The sequence below is a fragment of the Microtus oregoni genome, unplaced genomic scaffold (genome assembly GCF_018167655.1).
Source record: "Microtus oregoni isolate MIOR12 unplaced genomic scaffold, Mior012 000061F_ref0000440, whole genome shotgun sequence".
In the NCBI taxonomy this organism is placed as follows: domain Eukaryota; kingdom Metazoa; phylum Chordata; class Mammalia; order Rodentia; family Cricetidae; genus Microtus; species Microtus oregoni.
The window spans coordinates 11,110,088-11,130,172 of record NW_024543871.1 but is presented as its reverse complement, the minus strand read 5'-3'; the positions used below and the strand labels follow the sequence as shown (position 1 = coordinate 11,130,172).

Below are 20,085 nucleotides of genomic sequence, written 5' to 3'. Positions count from 1 at the left end.
GGCAATTTGTGATACTCACAAACAGAAAGATATGCATGACTGTCCAGTGTACAGCATAGTCTTCCTACTACATGACAAGGGAACACACTATCTGCAGAGCTATCACTATGAAGTCCAGCTCTGCCTTCAGGAGACCTGAGTTTCAGAGTGTCTCCAGACAGAATTGTGTTTATGTGTCAGCTTCCTTACAAACCTTCTTTCACTTGATATTTATCCTGTGATAAATATCTTTGCAACATGCATTTCACCATTACTTTTCCCTGCTACTGCCTGTCGGAAATACCTGAACGCATGATCATGGCCTTCAGAGATTAGGATACAAAAATACCCAAAGAAAGAGACAGGTTAGACAGAGGAGGAAGTCATTTAGACAGACCAAGAAAATAAAGGTGATGCTTTATTTAGAACTAGTTGAGAACTACAAGAGTTTTTAAATGAGTAGGAACTTTCTTCTAGGAATCTTCTGACAGATGTTGCAAATGTAGTTCTCACTTCATATCTCTTGATCTGCCACTATGGAAGCACACTTGGCCTTCACCTGATTCTTTAGTTTCAAAGAGTTTTTCTCAAAGAGAAAGAAGGTAACACCAAAGAGTGACATGGTGGCAATCAGTACTCCTATTGGGAACACAACAGTATAGTGTTTGCTTATTAAGGCTTCTTTTTTAACTGGAAAGGCAGGTGGAAAGTCAAGAGTGGTTTGGCCACAATGATCTACAAAGTGGTTCCAGCTCACAGAAACAAATGTGAAGATGCTGCTAACACACAAAACTAAGGCAGCAACCTTGTAGCAAAATAACTGCATCTCAATAAATGGGTCTTTCATGCAGCCAATATTAATGGCGATTGCACTGAAAATCAGAACTACAGGCTTCATCGTAACAGCCCACATTATCAGTGTTTGTGCATACTGAAATTCAGGTGAAATGGTCCAAGTGGAACTGATAGGGGTGTGCACCAGAATCTTGGTTACAGTGCCTGAAGCATTAAATTCTTGAGGGTAGCAAGCTTCCCAAAGTCCAAAAGACACGAATTGCACAAGCTTGTCATTGAATACCCAGAGGCGCCAGGATTGGCTGCTTGCGATGACAATCTCAAACACCAAGGCCGATAGGCTGCAGAGGAGGCCACTGAACTTGAAGAGGCACTCCTTCACATTGGCAAGTCTAAAGATGAAATTGAACAGGTATATAGTCAAGTCAGGAACACAAGGGACAGTGGAAAACAAAATGAGTTATGGTTTACAGAGCAATAAGTTCTCATACCTGGTCCTTGCTGTCACAAAAAGTTGTATTTAAGTAATATACCTATGGCCAAAGTTCCCTCTATATGAGGTTTTGATTAGCAATTTCACTATATCTATCAAATGCTGAAATGTGCAAATTTGTTAACTAAACATGTTAATGCTTGGAATTAATACTCAATAATTTACAACACATGTTAAATGATGTTTAATTAAGCAGTATTTACAATACATAAATAAGATAAATAGCTTAAATGAGAGGTATAAGCAGAAGAATGCACAAATATCTATAAATTATGGTAGTGAATTTACACAAATTTAATTCACCTATATTGTCTGCTATATTTCTACATGTGCATGCTAGTGTATGTGTTATCGGAAAACATATTGGAAAACCTGAATTATTATTATGTGACCAAAATTAAAATCTGTATGTGAAACATGAGCCCTCATGAATATTTCAATCATTTCCCATGACTTACTCAAACATACACATTAGAAAATTACCTTCATTTCATTGCTGAATATGAAGTATCCCAACTGTCTTGTGTGAGAAACTATCTTCTCCAGCACCAAATTAATACTATACATTTACTGTATGCTCCAACTTATTTAGATCACTTATTGGTTCATAAGTAGGGTTAATGGATGTGGGGTTAATGTTCATGAATAACTATGCCCTGAAGGATGTCACTGTGTTCTTGAGCATAAATAAAGTTCAGGCATGTACATGATAACATTGCCACCTCCAATGCAGAAGGTTTGAGTACTCCTTGCCACAAAAATTTCTCTACCAGCTTCCCACTATTCCACATTCTCTGTGGAATGTACTTCCTAACAGGGTGAAGACAGTAGCTCTACTAAATTGGGAAGTCATATCAGCAAGGTGACTTTAAAATCTAGTATGAATTGAGTAACACCCTACCCATGCCCTCTTCCTTGTTAAGGCAGATCTGAGCCTTTTGATGTCAGAATCAGTGAGTTTTGAAGCACAACCAGAATCAGGGTGGAAAATTCTCTTGTGTAAGACAAATGAGCTAGCATGGAAAGATTTAGTTTTGCCCATGTCTGAAACCCATGGAGGAGGTGCTTATGCTTCATAAAGATCCAATCTGAAACCTTCCATGAAGCTCATCTTAAGCTTTTACCTTTGTTTATCCAGGAGGAAGAGATCCATTTGAGAAATGTCTAGATCATAAATATCTTCCAAATAGCAGGAAATGTTGGACAGACACGAAGTCGCACAAGAGTTGAATCACCTTCAGTAAAAGAAGTTCTGTTAGGCAGATATTTCAGCTCAGAATGGTGTCTCACCATCAACCCCTGGTTCACACAAACCAACCCCTTCCTCTGCTTTGCTTAGTTGAAGCCTCATTTATACTCTTCAGGGATATTAGCCCATCTGATAGTCCTGACCCTCCAATGAGATTCACGCAATCATTACCCCATTAAATAAACAGAAAAAACCACAGAAAGTCTAATTCACATACTCAGTTTCAGGAAACTACAAATGTATAAAGCTCAATACAGGCTACAGAGCCTTCACAGCTACACAGGGATTCCCAGTACTTATATTCAGTAGGATTTACTGACATAGACATGATATCAACAAAGAGTTGAATCTTAGGTCATTGACTTCTTTGACCTTCTATGTCTCCTGAAATTGAAAGCTTTTAACAGAAACCATGTAGAAAACATAAAATACTTGCCTCTCTTCCCTTCTATGAAGGCCAAATGCTAGTGACTGCCCAGTATGAGAGTGACTTTAAAAATTCTTGTTTCCGTAGCTACCAGAGATGAATGTCACATTATGAGCAAAGAACCAGAGTCAAGACATATAGTCTTAAAGGGCCAGAGTGGTTAATGTCCCTCTCATATGTACAAACCTTTAGAGATATAATTAATCTATTAAGGATTTAAATTAATCTAGAATTAATTTGAAAAAATTCTCATAAAATAAATTTATCATGATTTCTCCCTTCATCAACGTTTTCTACTCCCTTTGTTTCCCACATCTCTACCTGCCCACTTGTTCAGTCTTTGCTTTCTCTATCTCTGAAAAAAATCTTAATACAAGAAAGACGAAAATACTAAATGAACACATGGCATAAGGTTTGCATTGGCCAGCTACTGCTAGTTATGAAGCCTACACTGGAATGTATTGAGTATTCCCAGTTATATTCCATTGAACAAAACTGATTTTCTTTTTATTTTTTTCTAGGCAAAGAATTTTATTAACCCTTTTCCAAACTTTATCCCCAGGCTTCTTCAGCGTAATTCGCTGCAAAGACTGAATTGTGTTTAAGCAAAAACTGAAAAGAGCTGCAGTGTCCAAGGGGCTTGGGCTTAAAAATATTAGCGATCTAGATTTGATCAGATCCATAAACAAAAGACCCTTTAAAAGCAGCCATGATGTAAAATAGCAGCTCCTGTAACTTCTGCAAGTGTCAGTTCTTCAGAAGTCGCCTCCGTTCAGTTTGCCTCATTCTAAGACGCCTCATCAAAATTCTCCACCAGATCTGGGACTTCATCATCATCATCATCCTCTCCAGTAGCAAGGGGTGCTTCTCCATCCACAGATTGTTTGGGCAGAGCTTCAGCCAGTCTCCTTGAACTAGTCAGACTGTCTGCCCCAAGCTGGTTTAGAATGCTGGGAAGCATTTCTGTCAGTTGCTTTGTCTCAACGTGGCCTGTAACGGTGAAGGTGTTTGCTACCAGAGACGCCTGAACTTTAGGGTTGTTAAAATGGATCACTGTTCCTTGGTTTGTGAACATGTTCACCTCTTCAATACCAGAGAACTTCTTTAAGGAGAACTGCAGTTTTTTATCATCTGCTGTGGCTGTTCTGTGAACCACCTTCTTCTTTCTGCGAGCAGTTCCTTTCCCACCAATGCACACTTGTGCCTGCAGCTTGGCCAGTTTTTCCTGGTTCATGATGGTTTCTTTCATCTTGTCGGAGTGGAAATGGGTTCGTGCGGGGGACTAGGGTTTGCGCTCAGGGGGTCTCGGGCGGACCAGCTGAGGTAATGCGCACACATGCGGGGACGCAGGGTGGCAGCTCTGATCTTCTTTCTCCAGCAAGTATCAATTGCAAATATCTTCTTGGTTAGTGGAGATTTTTTGTGTCTGCTACACAGTTAATAATACTGGCATATGGTCTGGTTTGAATGGGTATGGGTCTTGTTTGTCCTTTCAAAGTCTCCTTCAGTTCTCATGTGGTATCCGTCTTTTGTCCCGAGGCAATCATGTGTTAGATTCCTGCAAACAGGGCGTCAAACTGAAGTGTAGAGATGGATCAGATGAATTTGGATTTGATGAAATCTGATGTAGTACTTGCATGACTACTGGTTGTGTTAGAAGTGTGGTTTTGAGGCTGTGAAGTGTTATTCTTGGAAAATTCCCATGCAAAGCCAATGTACAGTTGGCTAGTCCAGAGATAGCAGAGGATAAGTTGAGTGTCATGAGGAAAACTGATGACTGATTCTGCATTCAGGTCTAGGGCTTTGTATTTGTTGATAAAGGAGGTGTATATGGAATAGGGGCACTCACAAGGCAAGGCAGTTACATAATTGTGTGATCAGAAGTGGGACTGGGGACATGGGGATAACTCTGACTGCTGAGGTTTTGCTGTAGGAAAATGGCTAAACAATGTGTGTATTGAGAAGTAGGTATCATATCAAGGCAGCGGAGCAAGATCTGTTCTTATGGTACATGGCAGAGAGAGCCAGTGAATGAACTTGTGTTACCAGAGCAAAGCCAAGGAGTATGGAAATGGCACAGAGCAGAAGAGGTTATGGGGAAAATCATCATGGAAATTAGTGCTTAATCTGTGTTCCCACAGATAGGACTTGGGACTATGAAGAGGACAAGAACATGAGTTTATGTCTTATGGATCCATCAGGGAAAGCTGGTATAGAAACTATATGATGAGAACTACTATTAAGAGCATTAGGATTAAACAGAAGATTCACGAAGTCATTGCTTTTTACTGCTGAGTAGTACTCTAATACGTATATATTCCATACACTCTTCATCCATTCTTCCATTGAAGGGCATCTAGGTTGTTTCCAGGTTCTGGCTATTACAAACAATGCTGCTATGAATATAGTTGAGCATATACGTTTGTTGTATGATAGGGCATCTCTTGGGTATATTCCCAAGAGTGGTATTGCTGGGTCCAGGGGTAGGTTGATCCCGAATTTCCTGAGAAACCGCCACACTGCTTTCCAAAGTGGTTGCACAAGTTTGCATTCCCATCAGCAATGGATGAGTGTGCCCCTTTCTCCACAACCTCTTCAGCTAAGGCTATCATTGGTGTTTTTGATTTTAGCCATTCTGACAGGTGTAAGATGGTATCTTAAAGTTGCCTTAATTTGCATTTCCCTGATCACTAAAGAAGTTGAGCATGACCTTAAGTGTCTTTTGGCCATTTGAACTTCTTCTGTTGAGAATTCTCTGTTCAGCTCAGTGCCCCATTTTATAATTGGGTTGATTAGCCTTTTACAGTCTAGTTTCTTGAGTTCTTTATATATTTTGGAGATCAGACCTTTGTCAGTTGCGGGGTTGGTGAAGATCTTCTCCCAGTCAGTGGGTTACCTTTTTGTCTTAGTGACAGTGTCCATTGCTTTACAGAAGCTTCTCAGTCTCTGGAGGTCCCATTTATTCAATGATGCCCTTAATGTCTATGCTGCTGGGGTTATATGTCGGAAGCGGTCTCCTGATGTACTCACTCATAATTGGTTTCTAGCCATAAATAAAGGACAGTGAGCCTATAATTCGTGATCCTAGAGAAGCTAAATAAGAAGGTGAACCCAAAGAAAAACATATAGTCATCCTCCTGTATATTAACATTCATCAGGCGATGAAAGGAGACAGAGACAGAGTTCCACATTGGAGCACCGGACTGAAATCCCAAGGTCCAAATCAGGAGCAGAAGGAGAAGAGAGCACAGGCGAGGAACTCACGACAGCGAGGGGTGCACCCCCACACTGAGACAATGGGGATGTTCTATCGAGAACTCACCAAGGCCAGCTGGACCGGGTCTGAAAAAGCCTGGGATAAAACCGGACTCGCTGAACATAGCAGACAATGAGGACTGCTGAGAAGTCAAGAACAATGGCAATGGGTTTTGATCCTACTGCACGTACTGGCTTTGTGGGAGCCTAGGCTGTTTGGATGCTCACCTTACTAGACCTGGAAGGAGGTGGGAGGTCCTTGGACTCCCCACCGGGCAGGGGACCCTGACTGCTCTTTGGGTTTATGAGAGAGAAGGATTTGGGGGAGGGGGAGGGGGAGGGAAATGGGAGGCGGTGGCGGGGAGGAGACAGATATCTTTAATAAATAAACAAACAAACAAGCAAACAAACAAACATGCCCAGTTAATCATTTTCTAAATATTTTGTCTTTTTCATGTGTAGAATATTTTCACCTACTATATTCCTATGCTCATATTTATCTTTTATTTTCAAGTACCATTATAAACACGTTCTTCCTGTTGCTTTTGAAGCAATAGGCCCTTAAGTCCACAGAACATAACATACTGTTTCATTGGCACAAGCTGCTTAACCTCTTCTGATCATTTGACATATGTTGTTATTTGATTATTGCTTTAATTATTAAACCTGAACTATAATGAAATAAAGGATTAAAAAGAAGAGTAAGATATGGTCAAAAGCAACAGGGAATTCCAATGTATAATATACTCATCCACAGTCAGGACTTGAGGATTGCAGATTATTCTGGTAGGCCTGGCTTTAATGGGATTAAGCAGGGAATCCATATAGTAGCAGAGATGCAGGAAATAGGTCTTTGTGGTTAGACATTGCCCTGGTGAATAAAGATATGTAAATCTAACAAGGAAAAACAGAAACCCTAGGCCTTCTGTGTACGTATGTGTGTGTGTGTGTGTGTTTGTGTGTGTGTGTGTGTGTGTGTGTGTGTGTGTATGTGTGTGAGTTACAGCCATGTAGATTGGTCTTCTTGTGGGACTCCTAACAATGGCAACAGGGGCTATCTCTGATGCTGTTGCCTACTTTGGGGACCCTTTCTGCCTACCAGATTACCTCATTCAGCCTAAATAAAACAGGAGATGCCTCGTCTCACTGCAACTTGATATTCCGTGATTGACTGAAATCCATGGGAGGCCCACCCTTTTCTGAAGAGAAACAGAGGAGGAAGAGTGGATGGAGTTCAAGGCATGATGGAGCGGAATGGGTTACCTCATAGATTGCTGGGAATTTCCATTTTCCTAGGTTTATAGCTCAACCCAGAGATGTCCCAGAAGCCAGTTGTCTCTCTCAGTACTCTCTCCCCATTTTCCCTTCACCTGATCCATCCTGTTCTCATTCCTTGCCCCCGTCTAGACCCCTCTCCCATCCATCAGTGATGTCTATTCTATTACCCTTTCACAGTGAGATTCTCAAGCCCCATCATGACCCCTTGTTAATTAGCTTCTCTCTGAGCCTGTGATTGTAGCATGGTTATCCTCTCTGGGCCTGTGATTGCATCATGGTTACCTTACAGCTAATATTCACTTATATGTGAGTACATACAATAATTGTCTTTCTGGGGGGCTGGAGAGATGGCTCAGTGCTTAAGAGCATTGTCTGCTCTTCCAAAGGTCCTGAGTTCGATTCCCAGCAACCACATGGTGGCTCACAACCATCTGTAATGGGGTCTGGTGCCCTCTTCTGGCCTGCAGGCATACACACAGATGGAGTACTGTATACATAATAAATATTTAAAAAAAATAATTGTTTTTCTGGGTCTGGGTTACCTCACTCAGGATGACCTTTTCTAGTTCTACCCATTTGCAAGCAAATTTCTTTTACTTTATAAAATGGTCTACATTCTATGGATGCCAAGCATGGGATATCCTTATGTGAAGTGGGGGTATATTTGAAGTTAGTGAGATTGCCCAGTGGCTATGTAAGCTTGCCACCAAGCTTAATGTGGGTTTGAACCCAGTGTTTCTGAAGGTAAAAACAAGAAAAACAACTCGGACAAGCAGCCCTATGATCTTTACACCATATTTTCTATCAGAGCACATAGGGAATGCTCGGCAATTTGTGATACTCACAAACAGAAAGATATGCATGACTGTCCAGTGTACAGCATAGTCTTCCTACTACATGACAAGGGAACACACTATCTGCAGAGCTATCACTATGAAGTCCAGCTCTGCCTTCAGGAGACCTGAGTTTCAGAGTGTCTCCAGACAGAATTGTGTTTACTTTTCTGTTTATGTGTCAGCTTCCTTACAAACCTTCTTTCACTTGATATTTATCCTGTGATAAATATCTTTGCAACATGCATTTCACCATTACTTTTCCCTGCTACTGCCTGTCGGAAATACCTGAACGCATGATCATGGCCTTCAGAGATTAGGATACAAAAATACCCAAAGAAAGAGACAGGTTAGACAGAGGAGGAAGTCATTTAGACAGACCAAGAAAATAAAGGTGATGCTTTATTTAGAACTAGTTGAGAACTACAAGAGTTTTTAAATGAGTAGGAACTTTCTTCTAGGAATCTTCTGACAGATGTTGCAAATGTAGTTCTCACTTCATATCTCTTGATCTGCCACTATGGAAGCACACTTGGCCTTCACCTGATTCTTTAGTTTCAAAGAGTTTTTCTCAAAGAGAAAGAAGGTAACACCAAAGAGTGACATGGTGGCAATCAGTACTCCTATTGGGAACACAACAGTATAGTGTTTGCTTATTAAGGCTTCTTTTTTAACTGGAAAGTCAGGTGGAAAGTCAAGAGTGGTTTGGCCACAATGATCTACAAAGTGGTTCCAGCTCACAGAAACAAATGTGAAGATGCTGCTAACACACAAAACTAAGGCAGCAACCTTGTAGCAAAATAACTGCATCTCGGTGGCGAGTTTCTGGCCCACGGTGCCAGCCTGGGACGGGGATCTCGTGGGTTTCTTGGCCCCCTGTCCTGCTTGGGCTCTCTGCTGCCTCTTTCTTCCTGGCCCACCCAGCTTCCGTCCAGACCCCTCCCCACTTCGCCCCCACTGCCCTCTTTTGGCGCATAGCATCGCCCAGTGCAGCCTATCTGGGCGCTGGGTCCGAGTACCCGGGGCTCCCGGGCGGGCAGCAGTTCCTTTGTTTCTGTGGCCTGCCTGCACCAAGCGGGGTAGGCGCTTTGTCTGCGGGCTGACCAACCAGCACGGAGGCCTGATCTTTCGGCGCCAGGAGACCCAGCATTGGGGTGAGTTTCTGGCCCAAGGCGCCAGCCTGGGACGGGGAGCTCGGGGGTTTCTTGGCCCCCTGTCCTGCTTGGGCTCTTTGCTGCCTCTTTCTTCCTGGCCCACCCAGCTTCTGTCCAGACCCCTCCCCACTTCGCCCCCACTGCCCTCTTTTGGCGCATAGCATCGCCCAGCGCAGCCTATCTGGGCGCTGGGTCCGAGTAGCCGGGGCTCCCGGGGGGCAGCAGTTCCTTTGTTTCTGTGGCCTGCCTGCACCAAGCGGGGTAGGCGCTTTGTCTGCGGGCTGCCCAACCAGCACGGAGGCCTGATCTTTCGGCGCCAGGAGACCCAGCATTGGGGTGAGTTTCTGGCCCACGGCGCCAGCCTGGGACGGGGAGCTCGGGGGTTTCTTGGCCCCCTGTCCTGCTTGGGCTCTCTGCAGGGCCTCTACTCCCCGGGTGCTGCCTCTTTCTTCCTGGCCCACCCAGCTTCCGTCCAGAGCCCTCCCCACTTCGCCCCCACTGCCCTCTTTTGGCGCGTGGCATCGCCCAGCCCAGCCTATCTGGGCGCTGAGTCCGAGTAGCCGGGGCTCCCGGGGGGCAGCAGTTCCTTTGTTTCTGTGGCCTGCCTGCACCAAGCGGGGTAGGCGCTTTGTCTGCGAGCTGCCCAACCAGCACGGAGGCCTGATCTTTCGGCGCCAGGAGACCCAGCATTGGGGAGACCCAGCATTGGGAGAGCCAACATTGGGGAGAGACAGCGTTTGGTAGGCAAGGAGACCTAATCCGGTAAAAGAAGATCCATAGGGAGCATTTGGAAGAAGAGATGGGCCGACGTCAAGGCAAGAATTCGCCCAACAAGCTGAAAAGCAACATGAAGCTACCAGAAACAAGCGACCTCACAACGGGAGGACAAGAACCCCTTAATCAAGAGGAAGGAGAAAAGATTGACTTCATGAAAGTGATTGACACCCTTAAACAGCATGTAAAAAACGCCCTTATAGAAATGGATGAGAAATATAACAGAAAGTTTGAAGAATTGAATAAATCAGTGAATGATACCCTAGAAAACCAAGGAAAAACAATCAAACAGATAATGGAAACAGTTCAAGACCTGAAAACTGAAATGGAGGCAAAGAAGAAAACACAAACAGAGGGCCGTCTGGACATGGAAAATCTAGGTAAACGAATAGAGACTACAGAAACAAGCATAACCAGCAGAATACAAGAGATAGAAGAAAGACTCTCGGATTCTGAAGATACCATAGAGAAAATAAACACACTGATCAAAGAAAACAGCAAGTCCAACAAACTCTCATCACAAAACATTCAGGAAATATGGGACACAATAAAAAGACCAAACCTAAGAATAATAGGAGTAGAAGAAGGAGAAGAAGGGCAGCTCAATGGTCCAGAAAATATATTTAATAAAATTATAGAAGAAAACTTTCCCAACCTAAGGAAAGATTTTCCTATGAAGGTGCAAGAAGCATACAGAACACCGAATAGGCTGGATCAAAAAAAAACATCCCCTCGCCATATAATTATCAAAACACATAGCATACAAAATAAGGAAAGAATATTAAGAGCTGCAAAGGAAAAAGGCCAAATTACTTATAAAGGTAAACCTATCAGACTTACACCTGACTTCTCCATGGAAACCATGAAAGCCAGAAGGTCCTGGTTAGATGTACTGCAGAAACTGAGAGACCATGGGTGCAAGCCCAGATTACTATACCCAGCCAAGCTTTCATTCACTATAAATGGAGAAAATAAAATTTTCCAGGATAAAAACAAATTTAAACAATACGCAGCCACAAATCCAGCCTTACAGAAAGTAATTGAAGGAAAATCACTAACCAAGGAGTCCAACAATGACCACAATACCTCAGACATCTAGAGACCCTTCACCAACACAAAACAAAGAAGGGAAACTCACAAACTCTACGACTAAAAAAACAAATGACCGGAGTTAACAACCACTGGTCATTAATATCACTTAATGTCAATGGACTCAACTCACCTATAAAAAGGCACAGGCTAAGAGATTGGATAAGAAAACAGGATCCAACATTCTGCTGTTTACAAGAAACACACCTCAACCACAAAGACAGGCACCTACTCAGAGTAAAGGGCTGGGAAAAGGCCTATCAAGCAAATGGTCCTAAGAAACAGGCATGTGTGGCCATACTAATCTCTAACAAAATTGACTTTAAACTTAAATCAATCAGAAGAGATGGAGAGGGGCATTTTATACTCATAACAGGAACAGTTCATCAGGATGAAGTCTCAATCCTGAACATCTATGCCCCTAATATAAAAGCACCCACGTACATAAAAGAAACATTGCTAAAATTCAAGGCAGCCATCAAACCGCACACACTAATAGTAGGAGACTTCAACACTCCTCTCTCACCAATGGACAGGTCAATCAGACAGGAACCTAACAGAGAAATAAGAGAATTAGTGGAGGTAATGAATCAAATGGACTTAACAGACATCTATAGAACATTCCATCCAAATAGGAAAGAATATACCTTCTTCTCTGCAGCTCATGGAACCTTCTCGAAAATCGACCACATAGTCGGTAACAAAGCAAACATCCACAGTTACAAAAAAATATTAGTAACCACCTGTGTCTTATCAGATCACCATGGATTAAAGTTAGAATTCAACAATAATGCTACCCCCAGAAAGCATACAAAGTCATGGAAACTGAACAGTCAACTATTGAACCATAGCTGGATTAAGGAAGAAATAAAGAAAGAAATTAAAGTCTTCCTGGAATTCAATGAAAATAAAGAAACAACATACTCAAACTTATGGGACACTATGAAAGCAGTCCTAAGAGGAAAGTTCATAGCACTAAGTGCCCACTTAAAGAAAACAGAGAAAGCTCACATTGGAGACTTAACAGCCCACCTGAAAGCTCTAGAAAAAAAAGAAGCAGACTCACCTAGGAGGAGTAGAAGACTGGAAATAATCAAAATGAGGGCTGAAATCAACAAAATAGAAACACAGAAAACAATACAAAAAATCAATGAAACAAAAAGCTGGTTCCTGGAGAAAATCAACAAGATTGACAAACCACTATCCAAGCTAATCAAACGGCAGAGAGAGAATTTGCAAATTAATAAGATCAGAAATGAAAAGGGGGACATAACCACAGACACAGAGGAAATTCAGAGAATCATTAGATCTTACTACAAAAGCCTATATGCCACAAAATTGGAAAATGTAAAGGAAATGGATACTTTTTTGATAAATATCATATACCAAAGTTAAATCAGGACCTGGTGAACAATCTAAATAGACCTGTTAGTTGCGAAGAATTAGAAGAGGTTATCAAAAACCTCCCTACCAAAAAAAGCCCAGGACCAGATGGTTTCAATGCGGAATTCTACCAGATCTTCCAAGAAGATCTAATACCTATACTCCTTAATGTATTCCACAAGATAGAAACAGAAGGGTCATTACCAAACTCCTTTTATGAAGCCACAATTACTCTGATACCAAAACCACTCAAAGACTCAACCAGGAAAGAGAACTACAGGCCAATCTCACTCATGAATATCGACGCAAAAATCCTCAACAAAATACTGGCAAATCGAATCCAAGAACACATCCGAAAAATTATCCATTATGATCAAGTAGGCTTCATTCCTGAGATGCAGGGCTGGTTCAACATACGAAAATCTATCAATGTAATCCAGCATATAAATAAACTGAAAGAAAAAAACCATATGATCATTTCATTAGATGCTGAAAAAGCATTTGACAAAATTCAACATCCATTTATGTTAAAAGTCTTGGAGAGATTAGGGATACAAGGGTCATACCTAAATATAATAAAAGCTATATACAGCAAGCCGACAGCTAACATCAAATTAAACGGAGAGAAACTCAAAGCCATCCCACTTAACTCAGGAACACGACAAGGCTGTCCACTCTCCCCATACCTCTTCAATATAGTGCTTGAAGTTCTAGCAATAGCAATAAGACAACATAATGGAATCAAGGGGATTCGAATTGGAAAGGAAGAAGTTAAACTTTCGTTATTTGCAGATGATATGATAGTGTACATAAGCGACCCCAAAAACTCCACCAAAGAACTCCTACAGCTGATAAACAGCTTTAGTAATGTGGCAGGATACAAGATCAACTCCAAAAAATCAGTCGCCCTCTTATACACAAAGGATATGGAAGCAGAGAGGGAAATCAGAGAAGCTTCACCATTCACAATAGCCAAAAACAGCATAAAATATCTTGGGGTACATCTAACCAAGGAAGTGAAAGATCTATTTGACAAGAACTTTAAGGCATTGAAGAAAGAAATTGAAGAGGATACCAAAAAATGGATGGACCTCCCTTGCTCTTGGATTGGGAGGATCAACATAGTAAAAATGGCAATTCTACCAAAGGCTATTTATAGATTCAATGCAATCCCCATCAAGATCCCATCAAAATTCTTCACAGATCTGGAGAGGACAATAATCAACTTTATATGGAAAAACAAAAAACCCAGGATAGCCAAAACAATCCTATACAATAAAGGATCTTCTGGAGGCATTACCATCCCTGACTTCAAACTCTATTACAGAGCTACAGTAATGAAAACAGTGTGGTACTGGCATAAAAACAGAGAAGTCGACCAATGGAATCGTATAGAAGACCCGAATTTTATCCCACAAACCTATGAACACCCGATTTTCGATAAAGGAGCTAAAAGTATAAAATGGAAGAAAGAAAGCATCTTCAACAAATGGTGCTGGCACAACTGGATGTCATCTTGTAGAAGAATGAAAATAGACCCTTATCTATCACCGTGCACAAAACTCAAGTCCAAATGGATTAAAGACCTCAATATCAGCACGAACACACTGAACCTGATAGAAGAGAAAGTGGGAAGTACCCTACAGGAGCTGGGCACAGGAGATCGCTTCCTATGTATAACCCCAGAAGCACAGACATTAAGGGCAACATTGAATAAATGGGACCTACTTAAACTGAGAAGCTTCTGTAAAGCAAAGGACATAGTCAATAAGACACAAAGGCAACCTACTGATTGGGAGAAGATCTTCACCAACCCCACAACAGACAAAGGTCTGATCTCCAAAATATATAGAGAACTCAAGAAACTAGACTTTAAAATGCTAATTAACCCAATTAAAAAATGGGGCACTGAACTGAACAGAGAATTCTCAGCAGAGGAAGTTCAAATGGCCAAAAGACACTTAAAGTCGTGCTCAACTTCCTTAGCAATCAGGGAAATGCAAATCAAAACAACTTTGAGATATCATCTTACACCTGTCAGAATGGCTAAAGTCAAAAACACCAAGGATAACCTTTGCTGGAGAGGCTGTGGAGGAACGGGTACCCTCATCCATTGCTGGTGGGAATGCCATCTTGTGCAACCACTGTGGAAGTCAGTGTTTCGGTTTCTCAGGAAATTCGGGATCAACTTACCCCTGGACCCAGCAATACCACTCCTGGGAATATACCCAAGAGATGCTCTATCATATGACAAAAGCATTTGTTCAACTATGTTCATAGCAGTATTATTTGTAATAGCCAGAACCTGGAAACAACCTAGATGCCCTTCAATGGAAGAATGGATGAAGAAAGTATGGAATATATACACGCTAGAGTACTACGCTGCGGTAAAAAACAATGACTTCTCGAATTTTGCAGGCAAATGGATGGAAATAGAAAACACTATCCTGAGTGAGGTGTCCCAGACCCAAAAAGATGAACATGGGATGTACTCGCTCATAATTGGTTTCTAGCCATAAATTAGGGCCACGGAGTCTACAATAGGTGAACCTAAAGAAGCTAAGTAAGAAGGTGAACCCAAGGAAAAACATATAGTTATCCTCTTGGCTAAGGGAAGTAGACCCAATTGCCGGGGAGAAAATTAGGATTTTGGGGGTGGGGTGGGATGGGGGTAAGGGGAGATGGGGAGAGAAAAGGTAGAAGGGAAGGAGGGGGGACTTGGGGAAACAGGAGAATTGGGATAAAGGAAAGGTGGATAGGGGAGCACGGAACCACAATTCTTAGTTAAGGGAACCACTTTAGGGTGAGCAAGAGATTTGACCCTAGAGGGGCTCCCAAGTGCCCAACATGAGGTTCCCAGTTAGTTCCTTGGGTAGCTGAGGACTGGGAACCTGAAATGACCCTATTCGAGAGCAATACTGACGAATATCTTGCATATCATCATAGAACCTTCATCTGGTGATGGATGGAGACAGAGACAGAGACCCACACTGGAGCACTGGACTGAGCTCCCAAGGTCCCAATGAGGAGCAGAAGGAGGGAGAACATGAGCAAAGAAGTCGGGACCACGAGGCGTGCACCCACCCACTGAGACAGTGGAGCTGATCTACTGGGAGCTCACCAAGGCCAGCTGGACTGTGACTGAAAAAGCATGGGATAAAGCCAGACTCTCTGAACATGGCGAACAATGAGGGCTGATGAGACGCCAAGGACAATGGCACGGGGTTTTGATCCTACTTAATGTGCTGGCTTTGTGGAAGCCTAGCCAGTTTGGATGTTCACCTTCCTAGATATGGACGGAGGGGGGAGGACCTAGGACTTGCCACAGGGCAGGGAACCTGGACTGCTCTGTGGACTGGAGAGGGAGGGGGAGAGGAGTGGGGGGAGGGGTAGAAGGTGGGAGGAGGGGGAGAAGGGTGGGAGGAGGGGGAGGGAGATGGGAGGCTGGGAGGAGGTGGAAACTTGTTTTTTGTTTATGTTTTTTTTCTTCTTTTCTTAATAAAAAAATTATTAAAAAAAAAATAACTGCATCTCAATAAATGGGTCTTTCATGCAGCCAATATTAATGGCGATTGCACTGAAAATCAGAACTACAGGCTTCATCGTAACAGCCCACATTATCAGTGTTTGTGCATACTGAAATTCAGGTGAAATGGTCCAAGTGGAACTGATAGGGGTGTGCACCAGAATCTTGGTTACAGTGCCTGAAGCATTAAATTCTTGAGGGTAGCAAGCTTCCCAAAGTCCAAAAGACACGAATTGCACAAGCTTGTCATTGAATTCCCAGAGGCGCCAGGATTGGCTGCTTGCGATGACAATCTCAAACACCAAGGCCGATAGGCTGCAGAGGAGGCCACTGAACTTGAAGAGGCACTCCTTCACATTGGCAAGTCTAAAGATGAAATTGAACAGGTATATAGTCAAGTCAGGAACACAAGGGACAGTGGAAAACAAAATGAGTTATGGTTTACAGAGCAATAAGTTCTCATACCTGGTCCTTGCTGTCACAAAAAGTTGTATTTAAGTAATATACCTATGGCCAAAGTTCCCTCTATATGAGGTTTTGATTAGCAATTTCACTATATCTATCAAATGCTGAAATGTGCAAATTTGTTAACTAAACATGTTAATGCTTGGAATTAATACTCAATAATTTACAACACATGTTAAATGATGTTTAATTAAGCAGTATTTACAATACATAAATAAGATAAATAGCTTAAATGAGAGGTATAAGCAGAAGAATGCACAAATATCTATAAATTATGGTAGTGAATTTACACAAATTTAATTCACCTATATTGTCTGCTATATTTCTACATGTGTATGCTAGTGTATGTGTTATCGGAAAACATATTGGAAAACCTGAATTATTATTATGTGACCAAAATTAAAATCTGTATGTGAAACATGAGCCCTCATGAATATTTCAATCATTTCCCATGACTTACTCAAACATACACATTAGAAAATTACCTTCATTTCATTGCTGAATATGAAGTATCCCAACTGTCTTGTGTGAGAAACTATCTTCTCCAGCACCAAATTAATACTATACATTTACTGTATGCACCAACTTATTTAGATCACTTATTGGTTCATAAGTAGGGTTAATGGATGTGGGGTTAATGTTCATGAATAACTATGCCCTGAAGGATGTCACTGTGTTCTTGAGCATAAATAAAGTTCAGGCATGTACATGATAACATTGCCACCTCCAATGCAGAAGGTTTGAGTGCACTACAAACTGTACCTCCTTGCCACAAAAATTTCTCTACCAGCTTCCCACTATTCCACATTCTCTGTGGAATGTACTTCCTAACAGGGTGAAGGCAGTAGCTCTACTAAATTGGGAAGTCATATCAGCAAGGTGACTTTAAAATCTAGTATGAATTGAGTAACACCCTACCCATGCCCTCTTCCTTGTTAAGGCAGATCTGAGCCTTTTGATGTCAGAATCAGTGAGTTTTGAAGCACAACCAGAATCAGGGTGGAAAATTCTCTTGTGTAAGACAAATGAGCTAGCATGGCAAGATTTAGTTTTGCCCATGTCTGAAACCCATGGAGGAGGTGCTTATGCTTCATAAAGATCCAATCTGAAACCTTCCATGAAGCTCATCTTAAGCTTTTACCTTTGTTTATCCAGGAGGAAGAGATCCATTTGAGAAATGTCTAGATCATAAATATCTTCCAAATAGCAGGAAATGTTGGACAGACACGAAGTCGCACAAGAGTTGAATCACCTTCAGTAAAAGAAGTTCTGTTAGGCAGATATTTCAGCTCAGAATGGTGTCTCACCATCAACCCCTGGTTCACACAAACCAACCCCTTCCTCTGCTTTGCTTAGTTGAAGCCTCATTTATACTCTTCAGGGATATTAGCCCATCTGATAGTCCTGACCCTCCAATGAGATTCACGCAATCATTACCCCATTAAATAAACAGAAAAAACCACAGAAAGTCTAATTCACATACTCAGTTTCAGGAAACTACAAATGTATAAAGCTCAATACAGGCTACAGAGCCTTCACAGCTACACAGGGATTCCCAGTACTTATATTCAGTAGGATTTACTGACATAGACATGATATCAACAAAGAGTTGAATCTTAGGTCATTGACTTCTTTGACCTTCTATGTCTCCTGAAATTGAAAGCTTTTAACAGAAACCATGTAGAAAACATAAAATACTTGCCTCTCTTCCCTTCTATGAAGGCCAAATGCTAGTGACTGCCCAGTATGAGAGTGACTTTAAAAATTCTTGTTTCCGTAGCTACCAGAGATGAATGTCACATTATGAGCAAAGAACCAGAGTCAAGACATATAGTCTTAAAGGGCCAGAGTGGTTAATGTCCCTCTCATATGTACAAACCTTTAGAGATATAATTAATCTATTAAGGATTTAAATTAATCTAGAATTAATTTGAAAAAATTCTCATAAAATAAATTTATCATGATTTCTCCCTTCATCAACGTTTTCTACTCCCTTTGTTTCCCACATCTCTACCTGCCCACTTGTTCAGTCTTTGCTTTCTCTATCTCTGAAAAAAATCTTAATACAAGAAAGACGAAAATACTAAATGAACACATGGCATAAGGTTTGCATTGGCCAGCTACTGCTAGTTATGAAGCCTACACTGGAATGTATTGAGTATTCCCAGTTATATTCCATTGAACAAAACTGATTTTCTTTTTATTTTTTTCTAGGCAAAGAATTTTATTAACCCTTTTCCAAACTTTATCCCCAGGCTTCTTCAGCGTAATTCGCTGCAAAGACTGAATTGTGTTTAAGCAAAAACTGAAAAGAGCTGCAGTGTCCAAGGGGCTTGGGCTTAAAAATATTAGCGATCTAGATTTGATCAGATCCATAAACAAAAGACCCTTTAAAAGCAGCCATGATGTAAAATAGCAGCTCCTGTAACTTCTGCAAGTGTCAGTTCTTCAGAAGTCGCCTCCGTTCAGTTTGCCTCATTCTAAGACGCCTCATCAAAATTCTCCACCAGATCTGGGACTTCATCATCATCATCATCCTCTCCAGTAGCAAGGGGTGCTTCTCCATCCACAGATTGTTTGGGCAGAGCTTCAGCCAGTCTCCTTGAACTAGTCAGACTGTCTGCCCCAAGCTGGTTTAGAATGCTGGGAAGCATTTCTGTCAGTTGCTTTGTCTCAACGTGGCCTGTAACGGTGAAGGTGTTTGCTACCAGAGACGCCTGAACTTTAGGGTTGTTAAAATGGATCACTGTTCCTTGGTTTGTGAACATGTTCACCTCTTCAATACCAGAGAACTTCTTTAAGGAGAACTGCAGTTTTTTATCATCTGCTGTGGCTGTTCTGTGAACCACCTTCTTCTTTCTGCGAGCAGTTCCTTTCCCACCAATGCACACTTGTGCCTGCAGCTTGGCCAGTTTTTCCTGGTTCATGATGGTTTCTTTCATCTTGTCGGAGTGGAAATGGGTTCGTGCGGGGGACTAGGGTTTGCGCTCAGGGGGTCTCGGGCGGACCAGCTGAGGTAATGCGCACACATGCGGGGACGCAGGGTGGCAGCTCTGATCTTCTTTCTCCAGCAAGTATCAATTGCAAATATCTTCTTGGTTAGTGGAGATTTTTTGTGTCTGCTACACAGTTAATAATACTGGCATATGGTCTGGTTTGAATGGGTATGGGTCTTGTTTGTCCTTTCAAAGTCTCCTTCAGTTCTCATGTGGTATCCGTCTTTTGTCCCGAGGCAATCATGTGTTAGATTCCTGCAAACAGGGCGTCAAACTGAAGTGTAGAGATGGATCAGATGAATTTGGATTTGATGAAATCTGATGTAGTACTTGCATGACTACTGGTTGTGTTAGAAGTGTGGTTTTGAGGCTGTGAAGTGTTATTCTTG

General features: G+C 41.8%; 1 protein-coding gene across 1 annotated transcript; it reads right to left on the bottom strand.

Moving 5' to 3' along the window:
• Positions 1–19,180: 19,180 nt before the first annotated feature.
• Positions 19,181–19,642, bottom strand: LOC121439396 (transcription factor BTF3-like). Its single transcript, XM_041639901.1, has one exon. It carries the CDS (start codon positions 19,640–19,642, stop codon positions 19,181–19,183), a length of 462 nt encoding a protein of 153 aa, XP_041495835.1.
• Between the last annotated feature and the right edge of the window lie 443 nt (positions 19,643–20,085).

Bases quoted from the DNA above. Each gene is read 5' to 3' on its own strand.
- LOC121439396 (XM_041639901.1), bottom strand. From the start codon at position 19,642: ATGAAAGAAACCATCATGAACCAGGAAAAACTGGCCAAGCTGCAGGCA.